General features: G+C 41.0%; 2 protein-coding genes across 2 annotated transcripts in view; one reads left to right on the forward strand and one right to left on the reverse strand.

Moving 5' to 3' along the window:
- LOC134651252 (microtubule-associated protein futsch) overlaps window positions 1–19442 on the forward strand; it is a 182712-nt gene that overhangs the window by 157553 nt on the left and 5717 nt on the right. Inside the window, exons 6-11 of the mRNA XM_063506324.1 lie at window positions 1242–1408; window positions 1818–1950; window positions 2304–2434; window positions 7428–7748; window positions 8030–8329; window positions 9395–9615. Of these exons, the coding sequence (XP_063362394.1) occupies window positions 1242–1408; window positions 1818–1950; window positions 2304–2434; window positions 7428–7748; window positions 8030–8329; window positions 9395–9615 (1273 nt within the window). The remainder of the gene's footprint in view (window positions 1–1241; window positions 1409–1817; window positions 1951–2303; window positions 2435–7427; window positions 7749–8029; window positions 8330–9394; window positions 9616–19442) is intronic.
- Window positions 2915–7012, reverse strand: LOC134654570 (uncharacterized protein K02A2.6-like). The gene is given in 2 exon segments (XM_063510039.1): window positions 2915–3274; window positions 5234–7012. Coding segments are annotated over 2 exon segments (2139 nt in total).

Genomic DNA, 19442 nt, shown 5'->3' on the forward strand with positions numbered 1-19442 from the left:
GGTAGATACATTGAACTCGGTTCCCATTGGATTTTCAACCAGTTGAGTTTTTTTTACTACGGCTCTCGAACCAACACATCGTTAATTTTGGCATCCCAACGAATATTTTTGACGCGCAGCCACTGGTACCTTACAGTGCTAAGAGGATCTCGTAATGATATATTATGTACAAATAAATCGGTCTTAAAACCAAGAGAAACGAGGTTGCAATAATAGTGATATTGCAACCTCGTTTCTCTTGGTCTACACTAATGACAAGGAACTCGAATTTTTATTATAACATAGATTGACAGTCTTCATTTTCATTATCAGCTAGTCTTTAATACGCACATGCGGGCGATAACAGAAATACTTGTACGAAAAGAAAGTTAGACTCGTAATGAATGTTGCACAAACGGGGAATTACAAAATGATTACCAAGTGCGCGAATCGGTGGATCTGCATTTTTTTCATTACTTTTTGCTTCTTAAAGAACGATTTTTCCTGCTTTAAGTATACAGCACAAGATTTTTAACTCACGATTTTTGATCACCGAAAAAAAATGGATGTTGTTGTCGTTGGTAAGCGTAGGCGGCTCAGAGTAGAAATCCTGGAATAAATGAAAGGGGCGGAACTTAGCTGTTTGAAAGAAACCTAGTGTTTTCTACTTTCTGTTAATAGATACATGGAAGCTAGGTTCCTTTGTGTTAGAAAATTGTGCAACGGTTCCCACGCCGAGACAATGATACGGTTGAATGGGAAAAAACGTATTACCTGTTGTCTAATCTGTTTAGATTGTAGTGTTAATATTTTGTTTCATTATCGTTTCCTGTCCTGTCGTTAGTGTTTCTTTTGACATTCTCTTGACAGCTGATGTATTAATTAATTAGATTTAACACTAATTCATTAAATTTAAAATAAGTATCTTAATTTTTTTAACAGCATACATAGGTAGGTATAGCCAGTTTTATTATTGTAGCCCGTGTAGTCAGTTATACGTCAATGTTGCGATTTGACATGTCAATATTATAACTTATTTCGAAAACCTGATTTTCAACACAACTAACAAATGACAGGTTCTAAAAAAATACTTAGATAATTATAAGCATCCCAAGTATCCCAACGCAACAATATGCCTTGCCGGTGTTGTTTGAGTATTTTGGTTAATCGATTTCTAATAATTCTTAATTGACCGTTTACATAAAATACGTATATTTATTAAATTTTGCAATAAATGAAACTGAATTTCCCGTTGTCCGCAGAACCGCCCCGCGTGACAGCGGCGGTGGGGCCCCGCAGCAAGCGGGCGCCGACGCCGGCGCGCGCCACGCCCGCGCTCGCGCCGCGCGAGACTCAGGCCGCTGCGCTCGCGCACGCCGCCAAGGGCGTCGAGGCGCTCGGCGTGCTGGTCCAGTATTTAGTGTTTCGGGTAAGCTTAAGATTCGTAAATGTATTTAAAGTTGACTAAATTAAATCTTGATTATTTCTTAGGTCTATTATGGTTCATTTTAATAATAATAAATAATAATGATTGAAATGAGGTTGGTCGCGTGGCTTACACGGTGATATTTTGACCTATTCTTAACCAATTACCAATCAAGCCAAGCGGCGTTGTCTGAGACAAAAGCCCCAAATATTGCCGCTAACTACTTGTCCTATTTACGTGTAGGTAGGTACTTATGTAACAAATACAAATTACTTAACCAAAAATTAGAAAGATTGCAGAAATATTTATAATGTTTGCTTTGGAACATCTACCTATTCGCATCATTGCCATATACGGCTGTCTGTGGTACACTATGTATTTAGTTACTAATAATAACTGTTAACATTTCCAGTTGGACGCACTAAATGGCGGTTCGTGGCGACTTGAGGCCGAGCGGTGGCGGGGCGTGGCGGCAGCGGAGCGCACGAGCGCCGAGCGGGCCGACCACGACCGCCAGCAGCGGGCGCAGAAGGACCTCGACACAAGTACGTAGTATATGGACGGCCAAGGTGAAAAGGCTCCGTGAGATTTCGCTAACCGCTGACGCTTGCAGCTTCATGCGTATTCGGTCGGTGCGTTTTTTGTGGCCATCACGTTTTTCTTTAGTGACCACCAATTCAAGTTACATTAGGCGCTGGGTTAACCTAGGTTGTAACCATATGTAGGTAGTAGTAGCCCCACTCTTTGATATGTTTGCAGCTTTTTAAGCTTCGAAAGATATATTGTTCTTAAACGATGGTAATTTTCCGCATTAAGAAGGCTCTATTGAGTATTGAAGCTAGCAATTCTTTGTTACAGTCGGATTAATTAAAATATGACTGGAAATTTTAATTTGCAGTCGCTGAATGCCTGGGCAAGATATCGGAGCTGGAAATGGAGGTGTCGTCGAAGGAGGAGGCGAACGCGCGCCTGCAGGCTGCGCACGTCGACGAGGTCGCTTCGCTCGCCAACGACATCAAAGGCCTAAAGGTAAGACTTGGCTTGCCTGACGACAGTAGTCTGTAAGAGACTGTAACGTGGCAATGGGGACTGACGCACTATAGGGGCCCTAGGATACCCGTACGGGTTTTCTATACAAATACAGCACCGGAACCGGGAATTCCCGGTTCTTGCCACACAAACTCAGTACCGGAAGCATTCCCTACCTAGGATCAGCCGGTGATTTTGATGCCCTGAAAGTAATTGAAAAGCTCAGTTCGGGTAAGATTGTTCTAGTGATTTACATTACGACTGGAATTTTTTTATCTATCTGTTACGTATTGACTTGCAAAACTGGGAAGTACTTGGGGTGCGAAATAACCAACAACCGGTATGTAACGAAGCTAGTTTATTACTGACTGGTGGGGGCGGCGCGGGCGCATACACCTCACTCCTTCCCCTTTAATTTTGAAACCTGATAACAATGAGAAAACACAAAGATTAAAACTAACACTTACTTACTAATTTTCTTTACAAGGTATAGTCTATTTTCTTAGTTCTAGGCCTCAAGGTGGGGCCCACCCGTAGCGGCGGCGCGGGGGCGCTATCCGCGACGGATGAGGATGCAGGTTCCACATCCGGACCGGAACTCTGCTCCGCCTCTTTTTCCACCTGTAACTCTGTGTTACACTCCTCACTTTCTATTTGACTGGAAACTGAATCCGACCGCTGAGTGACAGTCGCTGGAGAAGGAGGCGGATCAAGTGGTAACGGTGGCGAAGATGGCGGCGATGCCGAGGGCGGTGGCGAAGTGAACCACGTATACTTGTCATCGTCCTCACCTTTTCTTACATTGCTGTCAAATTTTGTGCTCCCCGTATACCTCATAATCTGATCAATGTGCCTTTTGCACAAAACATTGTAATCGTTAACATATATTTCAAACATCCGGTTACCAATTATATTTTGTATGAGACCTAAAGTCCAAAATTGTTTTCTTGCTGTAAACCATCTTAACCATACTTTATCCCCCTTTCTAAAATGTCTACAATGCTGCTTTTCATTGTGGTCTTTGAAACCAAAATCATTTTTACGTTGAGGTAAAACCAGATCCAAACGCGACCTCAAGTTACGGCCAAACATGATTCGCGCGGGCGATAAGCCAGTAGAACAATGCGATGTATTTCGATATTCAAATAAATATCCCAATAACTTATTATGTACATCTGTTTGTGAATTGGCGGTAGATAATATACATTTTAACATCTTTTTACATATTCTTACAGAATTTTCCGCTTGCCCATTGCTTGCTGGATGGTAAATAGGCGATGTTACATATCTAATGCCATTCATAGCACAAAAATGCTCAAATTCTGTCGACTTAATTTTAACATCGTTATCTGATACAATAACATGTGGCACACCAAATCTTGAAAATAATTCTTTCAACTCGATTATTAGAGATCGTGTAGACGTACCGCCTTTCATAAACAAACATTCGAGCCATTTGCTATACGCATCTATAACTATTAAGTATACCCGCTGCTCAAATGACATGTAGTCGATATGTATCCTATGCCAAGCGGCCGACGGGCGAGGCCAAGGCGCGGGCGCGGCGCGCGGCGGGGAGGGTCGCGCTGCCACACAAGTTGCACATGATCCTATCCATTGTTCGATATCGGAATCGATTTTAGGCCACCACAATTTACTACGCGCGATACTCTTTGTTTTTACTATGCCTAAGTGACCGGAATGCAAGTCTTGTAATATCTGATTACGATACGACGTCGGAATAACTATACGATGACCCCGAAACAAGCAACCGTCATCTACTTCCAGGTCAGCTTTGCAGTTGAAGAAGGGCGTAACTGAACTGCAAGTGATTTTTCGTGGCCATCCGTGGCTCATATACTTAATTACCGTTTGCAACACTAGATCAGCTTCGGTAGCTTTCCTTAAATCATCAAATGTTACTGGTGCCACATTTGCATCTAAAAATTTTAGAAAAGATATATCTCCCTCTTCCTCTTCATCATCACATTCCGGCAGCGGCGCGCGAGAAAAATAATCCGCTACTATATTTTTCGAACCACTTATGTACTGGACGTCATAATTATAGGCCGACAGTATAATCGCGTAACGCTGAAGTCGAGACGCCGCCATTACGGATATCCCCACCTTTTTACCAAATATGGATAATAAGGGACGATGGTCCGTTTTTAAAATAAATGGCTCCTGTCTACCATATAAATACTGGTGAAAACGTTTTACTCCAAATATTAAGGCAGTAGCCTCCTTCTGAATTTGGCTGTAATTTCGCTCACTAGCGGTTAACGATCGCGAGGCAAAAGCAAGTGGACGTTCCGCTCCCGTTTGGGGGTCACGTTGACTCAGCACAGCGCCAAGACCAGGCCCAGCATCTACCGATAACACTAGCTGTGCCGCGGGGTCAAAATGACCCAATACCCGATCTGAACACAGTTCTTTTTTTACGCTTTCAAAAGCCTCTTGCTGTCGGGAACCCCACTGCCATTTTGCCCCATTGCGCAATAATTCGTGGAGGGGGCTCAGCATGCCTGACGCATTAGGTACGAAACCGCGGTAATAATTCACCATGCCCAAAAAACGCTGAACGTCTAAGATATTAGCCGGTTTAGGCGCGTTTAAAATAGCCTCGGTTTTCTTAGGGCATGCACGTAGACCATTTTTATCTATTACAAAACCGAGGTATGTTACACTATTTTTAAAAAAGTCACATTTACTCTTTTGCAATCGTAACCCCGAGTCATGAAACCTTTTTAAAACCTCTCGTAATCGCGATAAATGTAACTCATCAGTAGGTCCGGTTACGCATACGTCATCGAGCCAACAGCTGACTCCTTCTATACCTACTAGGAGTGTCTCCATTGTGCGTTGGAAAATAGCCGGCGCGTTAGCTAGTCCATACACGAGCCTCGTATACTTGTATAACCCTTTTGATGTATTTATAGTAGTGAGCTCTTGTGAGTCGTCTGATAGAACGAATTGATTATATGCGTTACTAAGGTCGAGTTTCGTATAACGGTTACCGCCACCGAGCCGCGCAAACACCTCTTCGATACGGGGCATAGGATACCTATCTATTATCATATCTTTATTGAGCGTTACGGAAAAATCACCCGCTATCTTTATTTTACCGTTTTCCTTTAAAACCGGCACTATAGGTGTCGCATATTTAGAAAAATTTACGGGTACCAATATACCTAAACCAACAAGCCTATCAATTTCTTCCTCTACCCTATTTTTAATAGCAAAAGGGACCGTACGAGGTTTAAAGAATTTAGGCGTAGCATTATCTTTTAATCTCAATTCTACTTGAAATTTGTTAAATTTTCCTAAGTCTTCATTGAAAAGGCTCGAATATTCGCTTAGCAACCGCGGTAGCTCACTTTGAAACGATTCCGAACTAACAAAATTAATTCTTTGTTTATCAATTGCAAAGTACATGTTAAATTTGGTCATAAAATCACGGCCCAATAGACCTAAACGACTACCATCCTCCATTACATAAATATCTATGTCGTGCGTTTGTTTAAAATATGTTATTTTTGTAGTGAAATAGCCCAGTGGCGCGACTTGATGACCATTGTAGAAACACATTTTTAAATCGCATTTCTTTAATTTAGAGTCCGAAAAGGTTTTATAATATAATTTATCACTTATCACACTCGCGCCTGAACCGCAATCAAGTTCCATTGTTAAGGTTTTATCGTTAAGGTCCACATCCAATAATATTGGTGAATAGTTAACGTACCTTAAATTAAATAGCTCGCACTCCTTGCAACCTTCAGCACTCTGAGAGACCTCAGCTGATCCGTCGAGGTCAGCTTGAATGCAGTTAACACGACACTGTTTTGCCTTCTCAGCGCTGCACACCTTTTTTAGATGCCCTTTTTGTCCACACCCCTGGCAGCGGTAGTTCTTGTATTTACATTTACTGGCGTCGTGGCTCTTAAGGCCGCACACGGAGCAGCGTCGAGAGTCCGAGGACCCCCCGGTACCAGGGCGACTTGTACCAACCCGGTACATCGGCTCCTGCTTGACTTGCACGACGGCAGCTGGAACAGACGTAGTACGTGCGCTCCTGGCATACGCAGCCTTCTGGGCCACTTCCACGGCCTTCGCGAACGTCAACGTGGCATCCTGCTCGAACAGCCGGTCGCGCTCTGGGCCTACGCTCAGCCCCAGCACGAATCTGTCCCTAAGCAGCTCATCCAAGGAGGCTCCAAACTCGCATCATACTGCAAGTCCACTTACTCGAGCCGCCCATTGTTCGATGTTTTCTGCAACGTCACGCGTCGCCTCATAAAATTTCGCCCGTTCGGCGAAAATACAACGTTTTGGCGCTAATTGTTTATCTAACACTGCTACTAGCTCCTCGAACTTAGAATCCTCGACCTTCTTCGGATGCACTAAGTTCCTCACCAGTCGGAATGTCTCGTCACTTAAGTGAGTTAAAAGCAAGGCACACTTATTTGCCTCCGTCACCCCATTTAACTTAATATATTGTACTAATCTGCTTTTAAAAATCTCCCATTCCTGGGAATTGTGGTCAAACGCGGTTAAACTTCCGAGGATATTACTCGACATGACTTAAACAGATTAAATTATAATACACACACACGCGGGTAAACGTCCGTTCGTCGCCAGTGGGAAGTACTTGGGGTGCGAAATAACCAACAACCGGTATGTAACGAAGCTAGTTTATTACTGACTGGTGGGGGCGGCGCGGGCGCATACACCTCAAAAACATTAAACAAAAATCTATTCACATCAATCTTACTTATGCTTATGACTTATTTAGTTAGTTAATCCAATAAACGAAGGTTTTTAGCGATGTATGAAATGTGGTTCCTCAACCAGATTGTCTTAGAGTTCTTAGACCATTGTGCTTGTTGTGACTTCTTAATATTCCATCAATGACGCATTTGTGTCATTTATGCGTAAAAATACTGTTTCATATACATATAGGCAGTGGCTAATCATTTTATGTGGTTGCTTGCAGGACACAATAGATTCCCTGAAGCGCGAAGTCGCCGAGAGCAGGGCGCGGCTCCACGCGCACAGTAAGATCGAGCGCACCCTGCGCGCGCAGCTGGAGGCGGCGCGGGCGGACATCGAGCGCGCCGACACGCTGCGCGCCGCCGCCGACACACAGCGCGCCGCCGTCGACACACAGCGCGCCGTCCGCAACACGGCCTGCAACACCGTGTGCAACCTCACCGATGCCGCCTGCGACCCCGTCTGCTGCGAGGTGGAGGAGTGCGAGCTCAGGCTGAGCGCCAATGAGGAGTTGAGCACTGACGCAAACGAGTTGGCCGCCGAGGTATGTGTTTTTTTTACGAAATAAGTTTAGTTTTAGTTTTTTTTTATCGAATTTTGATAAAATTTTGATTAATCTACTTGTCTTAATTTAATTCTGGATGAGTCTTTGTTTTTTTCCTGCTGCATCCATATAAATATGAAAGGACTCGCTTAATAAAAAAATGGATATTATTCTTATTTGTAACGCATTAAAAATCTGTTTTGCGAAGGCCAAACATCAATCGTATTTCAGGCGGCGTGGTAATTTAAATTGAAAGAATAAACGATCTCACCAACTTGCAGGTTCGCTCCCTCCGCGCCGTGATCGAGCTGAAGCAAGCCGAGATGGCGTCCCTCCGCGACGCGCGCACCGAGCTGAACGCCGAGCGCGAGCGGCGCGCCGCGGCCGAGCGCGAGGCGCGCGCCGCCCGCCACGCCGCCGAGGAGCTGCGCGAGCGCGCCGCCGCCCGCCAGCGCGACGCCGACCGCCTCCGCGACGACAACAGGCGGCTTCGAGACGCCGCCGCCAGGGACAGGGACCAGGCCTCGAGGATCGCGGCGCTGAATGAGGAGCTCCGGTACAAGCTCAGGCAGAAGTCGCAGGTGAGACTTTGCATTATCTGTCTTTTCTGTTGTTTATTACTAGTCTCGGACCTTGCGATCCGGAGAAAAGGAAATGTCGACGACTAAGCGCCACTTGCACCATCTCATTAACACGGAGTTAACCGGTTAAACCTGGAGTTACCATGGTTATCAGTACAATTTTACACTAGGTTAGCGGTTTAATCAGTTAACCCAAGGTTAATGGGATGGTGCAAGTGGCGCTTAGGGTAACATTCCATTTCTTACTGTCAATTTCCATAGTAAGATGAACAGTAGTGCAGCTGCGGTTGGAAATGGACTTGTCACCTTTTCTTAGCGTTTTAAGACGGTCCCAAATACGACATCTTTGATTGGTTAGTCCTACTAAACCTTGGTTAGAATCGAAACCCTGTTCATAACTTATTGCCCGTTGTTACCGAGTGTTAAGACGAAACGGGAGCTGAAATTTAAATATTTTAGGTTACCGTCTCACTAACGGAAGCGGCTCCTAAAACTAGTGCGATAAGGACAAGGCGAAAAATCTTGCGTAAAAATCTCAAAAATCGAGGTTTCGTACTCGACTGTTTCGTCCTCCAAAACTCTCATCGCGGCATAGTTAATTAGGCCATTTTGGCAATTTTTGAAGGGCTCTAGCGCCTTAAAAAACAAAAATATCAAAAAAAGCAAAACGGTCCGACACAGATATTGACAATCTTAATCTGTGTTGAAAAAAACATTGCTCCAGCTTCAAAACCCACGGAGGAAACAGTCGAGTACGTTTGTATGGAGAAATGACCACTCCTGTTGGCTCTTAAGCGATCGCTCTAGTTTTACAAATACAAAATTTCTTTATTGACCAAGTAGAGCTAGCAAGATTGACAAAAGTAGGTAATTATACATGTATAATACACACGTTACATTACAGGATTAACAGTAGCCCTCACACTAGGTCAAGCCTGTGTCGTGAGGACTGTGGTGAGACAGTAATAGCCAAACGAATTGACAACTAGGTGGTGCTATAGAGTACAAGATAGTATAAAATAAAATAAATTTACGCGATGACAATGTTGAAATGTTTTCTTCCAGGTGGTATCCCTGCTAGCCGGCGGCGGGTACATGGAGCGCGTGCGCGCGCGCACGTCTTCGGGCTCGTCGCTGCGCTCGGCGTCGCCCGAGTCGCCGCCGTCGCCCGCGTCGCCGGCGCCCGAGTCGCCGGCGCTGCCCGCCGTCAAGGGCGTCGTCGAGAAACACGACTCCGTCAGCTGGGTGCTGGAGATCGAGGAGACACCCGAGGAGGTGGCTTCGAGGTAATTAGACATTATTGTTCTTCCATAACCTGTTGCGTGTGCAAGTAATTCCAACAGGCACGATCATGTGTTGTATGGGAGCCCCACTCCGACTCGCACTTGGCCGGTTTCTTAGTATTTGTTGTACTAGCGGCAACAGAAATACATCATCTGTGAACATTTCAACTGTCTAACTAGCATGGTTCATGAATCATGAGATACAGCCTAGTGACAGACGGACGGACGGACAGTGGAGTCTTAGTAATAGGGTCCCGTTTTACCCTTTGGGTACGGAACCCTAAAAATCTACTAAAAATCCCTAAAATTCCTCTACAATTGCTGTACGGGTTGCTTCTCGTACAGTCTTGAGATGATAGTTGATAATGATAACACTGCAGTTTCCACCGAAATAACGATTTATTGATAATATGATACAATACACTCCGCGGCGGTCGGGCATGTACTGTCTTAAAATAGGTAATAAGTATATGCTATGTGACGGAAAGTGCTGACGGGCGAAATGTTATCCTTTGTACGGACCGTACATGCTCCCGGGCGCGAGATGAAATAAGATAAAAAATTACAAAAAATATAAGACTTATAAAATTATGCAATAAGATGATAAAACTTATAAAATAAACACAATATTAAATCATTCACTCGCTGCGAAGCGTCCTCCAACGATGGGTGACGTGGCCTTGTCGAGTCCCCGAGCTCTTGAAAGGTGAGTCCTCGAGTAGGTTTTGGGTTGAACATTGATCTTAGTTGTTGTAGTAGTAGTTGTAGTTAGTTGGCTTCCTCTCGGTTGTCATCTCTGGCAACGTACTGAATTCTGATATTCGCAGATGCGTCGCTGGGGGGCACAGGAGGTATCCGCGCCGAACAGCGAAGACGCAAGCGTTTCCATAGATACACGCTGAGTACTACTATGGCGGCGCCTAGTAGTAAGTATACAAGGACATACTGGTGGACGTCATGGGTTGATAATCGGGTGGCTAAGATACTAGTTTCGCTAGCCTTCATTTGTTCGACTTGTCGATCGATATCCAAAAACTGCTTCTTGAAATCCATGCTAATAGACGTAGAAACGTTGTCTTCATGTATAGGTATTGATAAGTTTATGATATTATTAATAGGAGGCATTACTATCTTCACTAAATCTGGCTGGATGTTAAGGTTGTTCATGTGATATTTATGTGCGAATATTGTGAGAGATTCGCTTTTAATGACACAGCCATCTCCTAGAGACATAATTACTGCTCCGCTTATTTGCTCGGCGGTAACTTGAGATTCACATATGATTCTTATGGTTCGATGACCGCAGGTAAAGAATAGATAATTGTTTTGTTTATTCAACCTTTCCCATTTGTCCATGCAAGGTTGCTTGATACTCCTGCATTTTGCCTCATTTTTATCCTTGATACATAAGTTGTTGTCTTCGTTCATGTGATATATTGGCCTTTGTAAAGGGCATATGTGATTTGATATATCATATTGTATACATTCATCGGCTTCTTTTTCTGAGAGTGGTATGAAAGAGTCCTTTTGTATGTTCATGGCAACATACTCGGAAATAGGTATAATACTGATCATTGCTTGACTTTGCTGTTGAGGTACAGGTATCAGGTGGTAGATTTCGTAGTCGTCCCGGCTGGCTAACGGAATCCTGATTTCAAATATGAGGTACTTGGTCGTCATCCTTGTCTTGACCTTGAGCAATTGATAGATGTCTTGTAGATCTGTTTGTATATTTTCAATTGGAATAGTTAAGTCCTTTGATAACTGGCCGGAAATTATGCTTAACTCTTTCCTTAGCTGAGCTGGAGTCAGTAAGTGAAAATTAAACTGCCCATGGTGAACGTCGGTGATAGTATCTAATAATGTTTCTTGAATGCCTTTTAGATTCACCAATGTTGCTTGTCCATGGCCTCTTCCACTCTTTTTAGTAAATTATATTCAGCCTCAACCACTGAAGTCTGATTTTTCCACAGCAACGCTAGGTGTTTCTCATTATCTCTGATAAGATTGATATCCTTCTCGTATTGTTGAGCGAAACGTTCGTCCAGTATTCCAAACAAAGTGTTCGCGACATATCCGACTCCGTCGGCAAGGCCGCGCCGGCGGCGAGCCGGGCGCGTGAGCTGCTGAGCTAGCATTATACTGTTGTAATACTCTAATTCTGTGAATCCGTGCCTTAGTTGTATGAGAATAACGTCGCATTTTGATTGCTTGTCTGCCTTGATACACATGTTTTCTAATGAGTGCAGATATTCTTTCAATAATTTTTGTCCTTGCCAATAAGGTCCCATGTTGTAATAAGCAATAAGCTTCCATTCGTCGCGAATAAGGTGCATATTTGATATCTTGTCGAAATAAATTCCTTGATGTTTATTTATGTTCGTAAGGCTGTGCTCACACTGGACGGGTGATATTATTGCGAATAATAGCATGAGCGCAAGTGTCAGTAAATTTCCCGTTCTCTTAGGACGTCGGTTTTTAACGTCGGGCTCTGCTTTTTTCGGTTCGGGGTCGGATTTCAAATCTTCTTTTGTTTCTTGATTAACAGGCAGTTTTGATAATTTGGTAATGGGTCTCTTGAGCAATCCGTTCCTTGTTTTGATTGACACTACACGTACATATCCGTCGTGACCTTGATGAACGGTCACAACCTTGCCGAGTGCCCACTTTCCGGCTGGCAAGTTGTCATCGTGAATGATAACTATGTCTCCGACCTTTAAGTTCTCTTTTGGTTTTTGCCACTTGCTTCGTTTTGATAATTCACACAAATATTCTGATTTCCACCTCTTCCATACGTCTGAGAATATTTTTTGCACCAGTTGCCATCTAGTCCGCTCGTCTCTTTCGGTTTCGTATATTGTCAAATTTGGACCACTTGATAAGAAGTGAGACGGCGTCAGAAAATCCAAGTCGTCTGGGTCTTCAGAGATAGCACATAATGGTCTGCTGTTAAGACATGCTTCCACCTGGGATAATAGAGTTGATAATTCTTCGTAGGTCAGCTTCTGTTCACCCATGACTCTGCGAAGATGATGCTTTAGGCTTTTTACTGAAGCCTCCCACAAACCTCCTGCGCTGGGCCATGATGGGGCATTAAAATGCCATTCAATTTCCATCTCTGATATAGTCGTGAAGAACTCTGCGTCCAAGGTGTTTTTCAAGTCTATAATTTCCTCATGTAGTCGCTTGTTTGCTCCAATAAAATTTGTCCCCTGGTCACTGTAAATGTGACGTGGAGTTCCTCGACGCGCTGCCATTCGGCGAAGAGCTGATAAAAATGTTGAGCTGCTGAGGTCTGATACAAGTTCGAGGTGTATGGCCTTCGTCGCCATACACACAAATACTGCTACATATCCTTTCGTTGTCTTTATACCTCGGCCTTTATTTGCTTTAACATCAATAAAGCCGGTATAATCAACGCCGGTGTGATAAAACGGGCGTGTCGGGTTACACCGCGCCGCCGGCAAGTCTCCCATGATTTGTTCTTGCTTCATAGCTCTATGGCGTATACAAGTGACACAATTGTTGATATATTTTTTGACTGCTCGATTCCCTCCTATGATCCAAAATTGATATCTGAGCTGCCTCAAGGTCAGACGAGCTCCACCGTGAAGGGTTGATTTGTGAGCATTTTCTATGAGAAGATCGGTTACGTGACCTTTGTGAGGGATGACAAGTGGATGTTTCATGTTTGGGTCAATATTTGCTTTTCCTATTCTTCCTCGTACTCTGAGCAGCCCATTGTCGTCCAAAAAGGGATTTAGTGATAAAATGTTACTTCTCGATTTCACTTGCCCATGTCGAGACAAGTTGTGGATATCCTCTCCAAATGCTTCTTGTTGCACATGTTTGATAATCATATTTCTTGCTTTTCGCAATTCCGCCACCGTAAGATAAGGCACTGTAGGCTTGCAGGTTGATACGGCGCGTAGTATCCATGCTAATACTCGCGTCATACGGTTGATATTGCTGTGCTTGATAATTAAGTCACTTACGACGTTATTGCCTTGTACCGTCGTGACGTTTGTTTGTTTTGATACTTTGATATCTTCATTGGTAGTATATTTCTCTTCTTGGGGGTTTTCTTCAAATGTAGATAGCCAAGAAGGTCCTGTCCACCACAAGGGATGTTCTTTTAACTGCGTAGCGCTGATTCCGCGACTCGCGCAGTCTGCCGGATTTTCGGCAGATTTGACGTAACGCCAGCAATCCGAAGGTGCAATTTCTTTGATAATTTGTACTCTATTTGATACAAACGGCTTCCATCGGTTGATATCACCTTGTAACCACCCTAAAACGGCGGTCGAATCCGTCCAACAGAAAAGCTTGATATTATTTTTTGATAAATGTAAGGGCTGGTTATTGAAACAACGACATCTTGGAAGTCTTTTTATTCATATAGCGCTATCTCTTTCTAACCTAAGTGTTTTTACATATGTCTGTCCTTATTACTCTAGTGTGGTTATTAACTATCGAATGAGCGTATTATGGTTCGACCTAAATATCGACTTTGCCCTTACATGCCCTTTGAAATTTAAATTGAAAAGAATATTTGTATTGTTTTAATTTTAAATTTCACATTTCTCTTACCCTTACATGCCATTATTTCAAAACTATAACTTTAAATTTAGAATACAATTTATTACTACATATGTTAATTTACTTCCATTTAATTTGGGCGGGCCTGAAGCTGAAACTAATTATACATTAACAACGTTATACAACTCTAAATTACTGAACTTTAACACTGTCAAACTTGATATTACAGCTGTTATAAATGAAAATTATGTTTGTATACTCTACTGTTACATTTCTGTGTTCAAATCATCATTTTCTTTTTACATATTAAATTTTTTTGTTTACATTTCCAAACTGTTTTATTTTCACTTGACCTTAATTTGTCATGACTTATGATATGACCTTAAACTACAAGCAATTTATATACAGCACATCTTTTTTTAATACATTTTCTAATAATGGTTTTTTTTATGTTTTTTTTTGTGTAATCTTTGTTAAGCGACATATATACAGCAATATATTTTAATCATAGGACTTTATATATATACTATCTTTCATGAAATAGTTAAATAGTTCGTTAATCTTCAAATATACAAATGTTTTTGGAGTAGGTACACTCTAACTAAATTATAAATACATCTCAGTCGCTATGTACAAATTTACTTATTTAATTCGGCACTAAGTTAAGTTCATTATTATTTACACTGCTAAAGCATGCAATATAACATTATATACTTACAAATTTGTTTGTTTCTTTATACCTCTGAGTACACCATACTATATCTTACCCTACTATACACGCCTATATACACTTAAAGCTAGATATGTACATATTTATAGCAAATTCTTTTTATATACACTTTCTGGCGCTTCGCAAACTGACTTTTCTTTCCTTTCTTTTTTTTTTTACATACTTGAAACGGAGTTACGTTAATAAAAAAAATTATGTAATTACTGAACTGTTTACTTTTAAATTAATTATGCAATTTATTACTGAATTTACTTGATATTGAAAAAAAAAGAAATTGCTATCTAAGACTCTTTGGTACATAGATTGTATACTATCATGGAATATAAAAGAAATACATATTTTTTTATATTGTCAAATCCGGTTAAATATCATACTTGTGTGGTCTCTCAGTGATGCGTCCTCTATTTGTTACATACTGTCTTCGTCCTCCTGTATGACTGGTTCCATCACACTCCAGGGTATCTGTCACGTCCGTGGTCTGATGATCCTCCTGTATCTGGTCACTATGGGAGTTTACATCATCGCTGTCATCATCCTTGTACTGGTCACTATAGATATGGTCATCGTTTTGTGAGTCTGAAAAAGCTGAAAAAGAATCTAAAGAGGGAGGTGGTGTTAAAGGTTTCAAATATTGTACATGGACTATCTTCTTCTTTGTGGGTTGTCTGACATTCTGTATCTCATAGCATACTGATCCTACTTTTTTGACTATTTTGTATGGTCCCTTGTATTTTGGCGTCAACTTATGATCTTGTGGTTGGGGCCATGCATATAAAACATATTCATCGTCCTTGAAGTTATGTTCTAATTTTCTGAGGTCAAATCTGATTTTATTTTTGCAATGTTGCTCTTCAATTTTTTTGTTTGCTATGTTTCTTGCTTCCAATAATAAATCTAACTGTATGTGAATTTCATTGGGTGGTATTCTGGGATGATATCCGTGTAATAAGTAAAATGGGGAATATTCTGTTGTCTTCTGTCTTGATGTGTTTATTGCTAATAAAGTATTAGGCAACAACTTGTCCCACTCTGTACTATTTTCCAATGCCATTTTAGTCAGAGTTGCAATAATCGTGGCATTCGCTCTCTCAATTAATCCGTTGCTCTGAGCCGTGTATGGTGTTGTGGGCAGATGTTGTATTCCATATTTTGTAAAGAAGCGTTGGGTTGATTGACTCATAAAACATGGGGCTTTGTCTGAAATGTATGTCAATGGTGGGCCATATACGTAAATAATATCCCTTTCTATAGTGTCTATGACATCACTTGCTGACAACGAGCTTGTGGGCTTAGCCATTATGTACCTAGTAGCATGGTCTATATGTACCAACATGTATATGTTGCCTGAAGTGGTCTGTGGTAATGCTACTATATGGTCAGCTGATATTACTTCCATGGGTGTGTGTGGTATCGGTCTTGTACCCATTAATCCATAAGCCAATTTTGTTCTTCGATTGGTACTTGCACAAACGATGCAAGCATTTGTGTAAGCTTTAACGTCTTTGTGCATTGATTTCCACCAATATTTTTGCTTAATGCGTGCCAATGTCGATTTCATGTCCATGTGTCCACTGTCATCGTGTGCTAACTTTAATATTGAAGATCTTAAACTTTGTGGTACTACAATTTTCTCTTTATTGTAAAGCTCTTGTTCATTGACATGTATGAGAATACCGTTTTCTATTCTATATTGTTGTCTAATTTGTTGCAAATGGTGTGTTGTTGGGTCTTGATTTAATTTTGTGCATATTAATTTAATGAAATTGTCCTTATTTTGAGCTTGTTTTAATTTTTCTTCATTACTTGTGACTATCATCATACATAAATCTTCTAAGGGGTATCTTGACAAGTGATCTGCGATACAATTTTGTTTGCCAGGCCTGTGCACTGGTATGAAATCAAATGGGGCTAAATCTACAACATATCTGGCGAATTTTCTGTTCATTTTCGATTTATTTATAACATATGCTGTCGTGTAACTGTCCGTGATAAGTGTAAACTTTGTGCCAAGCAAGTAAACTCTGAATTTTTGTGTAATAGCCCAATGCACTGCCGTTACCTCGAGTTCATTAATGTGATATCTTGTTTCTGTGTCCTTTAATGATCTGCTGGCGTACTCAATCACTTTTTTCTGTCCATTTTGAATTTGAAGCAAACATGATCCTATTCCACTGTATGAGCTGTCAGTTTCTACTATTGTTTCTTCTGCGTCTTGGCGAAAATATGCTAATATTGGTGACGACGTTATTAAGGTTTTTACTGATTGGAATGCGTTTTGTTGTGTTTCTGTCAACGTCACTTGTTTTTTTTTTAATTCCTGTTTTTTTTCTATGGACAAATTTGCGTTTCGTTTCAACATATCTGTTAGTGGTTTTACAATAGATGCATAATTTTGTATGTATTTTCTAAATGTATTTGTGAAACCTAAAAATGATCGAATTTCAGATATTGATGTCAAAGTTTCGTATTTATTCACTGCAGCTGTTCTTTGCGGATCTGGTTTTTCTTCATTGTGACCAATTATTCTTCCAAATAGTGGTAGTTCTGATGCTAAAAATACACACTTTTCTTTGTTTAATTTCAATTTTTTTTTCTGTGTTGCAATAAATACCTGTTCCAAAACTGACAATAATTGTTCAATTGTATGTGCGCCTCCTGAAATATCATCATAATACAAACGTACTCCTTGGTCATATAAATGTCCATATGTTAAATTAATTACTTTTGACATAATCGATGGTCCTCCGACCATTCCAAACATGACTCGCATGAACTCAACATGATGATCCTGTGTTATTACCGCTGTCTTATAAATATCTTCTTCTTTAATTTTAATATTGTGATATGCATGGTAAATGTCAAGTTTAAATTTGTATACAAACTGAGATATTATATTTATTATATCGTCCATTCGGTCTATTGGTTGAACATTGTTTTCTGTAATCGGGTTTATGGTTTTTGAATAATCTACAACTGGTCTGAACGGAGTTGTACTATGAAATGGCTGTTCTACAACAAACATTGGTGCCGCATATGGGGAATCTGAATGTCTACATATCTTTTGTTCAATCCATTCATCTATTGTTTTTCTTAGAAATTCTCGTTCTGGTTGTGGCAGTCTGTACGGTTTACATTTAATGGGAATGTTATGTTTTAGCTTTATTTCTAGTTCTACATCCTGAAATTCTCCTATATCATTCTTGTCACTTTTGAAAATATCCGAATACTTGTCAACTAAACTTGCAACTTTTTCTTGGTCAACTTGTGTAATTGAAATATCCTGTTTACTAGTGCTTATGGTTTTCATACAACATGCAGTTAAGGTATTATCCTGTGTCAAATTGTCAAAATACTCTGTATGTGTAGGAGTAATAATACATACTTTGCCATCTGGTTCATGTATAATTCTTGCATATACTGCGTTTTGCCAATCTTTTCCTAATATCATATCTACTGGTAAGTTTTCACTAATTGCTATCTGTGGCATAATATAGTCAATTTTTCCCACCTGTAACCTCGCTGTAATCCATCCAACTGGTGTAATCATGCTCCCTGCTACCTTGTATGAGCCTTTTTGCCATGGGTACACTTGCAGGTCACTTGGGAGTAGCTTCTTATCCACCATGGTTACCACTGATCCTGAATCTGGGAGTGCTGACAGTTCTATGTTGCTGTTAAGTATAATTGGTATTAGTGTTACACTTGGTTCATCGAATTGTATGCAATTAACTTGTTTTTCTTTATGCTGATTATGTTTAATACCTGTCGATGTGCTTGGATTATTTAATTGATTGGGATATGGTTTTGTTGCTACTTTTTCTTTGGGTGACTGTACATTGGATTGTTGTGATTGTATTTCACAATTGTATGAAACATGGCCTTTCTTTTTGCATCGGAAACAAGTTACTTCATCAATTTTGTCTACACTGGGGTTGTATTTTGGTATGAAATTGCTTTTTGATCTGTCAAATGTTGGTTTACTTACTGATTCTTGCTGCTCGGTCATCTTACGCTGTACCTTCCTGATGTTGTCAATTGCTGTTGCATGATTGATGAGCTCCTCCACATTCTTACAGCAATGCGTTGCCAAGGGCGTTGACCACCGCATGTCTTGGATTCCTTCGAGGATCAGAGATACTCGATCGGGCTCTGGAATTAAACTAGGTGACTTTTCAAGCATCGCATTTTTGACATAAATGTACTCAGTAATGGTTTCGTTTGAGCGAAGTATCCTTTTACTTTGGTATTGTATGAATTCGGCAAATGACATTCTTATTTTAAACCTATCTATGAGTTGTTTCTTCCATTCTGACCATGATTCTATTTTTTTACCACAAACAATATTCCAATTATAAGCTGGGCCTCTTAATCGCATGGATGCGTTTACCATTGTCAGATTATCTGACCAACTAGCTAGTGCAGCTACACGTTCTACTTGCCTAACCCATTCAGTTGCATTTTCAGTGCGGTTACCTCCGAAAAGGGGTATAGCGTTACTAGTGTCACTGGTTGAAAAAACTTGAAAAGTAGGAGACATATTTTGTGCAATTATTTCTTGTGT

The sequence above is a fragment of the Cydia amplana genome, chromosome 1, assembly GCF_948474715.1.
Source record: "Cydia amplana chromosome 1, ilCydAmpl1.1, whole genome shotgun sequence".
Classification (NCBI taxonomy): Eukaryota; Metazoa; Arthropoda; class Insecta; order Lepidoptera; family Tortricidae; genus Cydia; species Cydia amplana.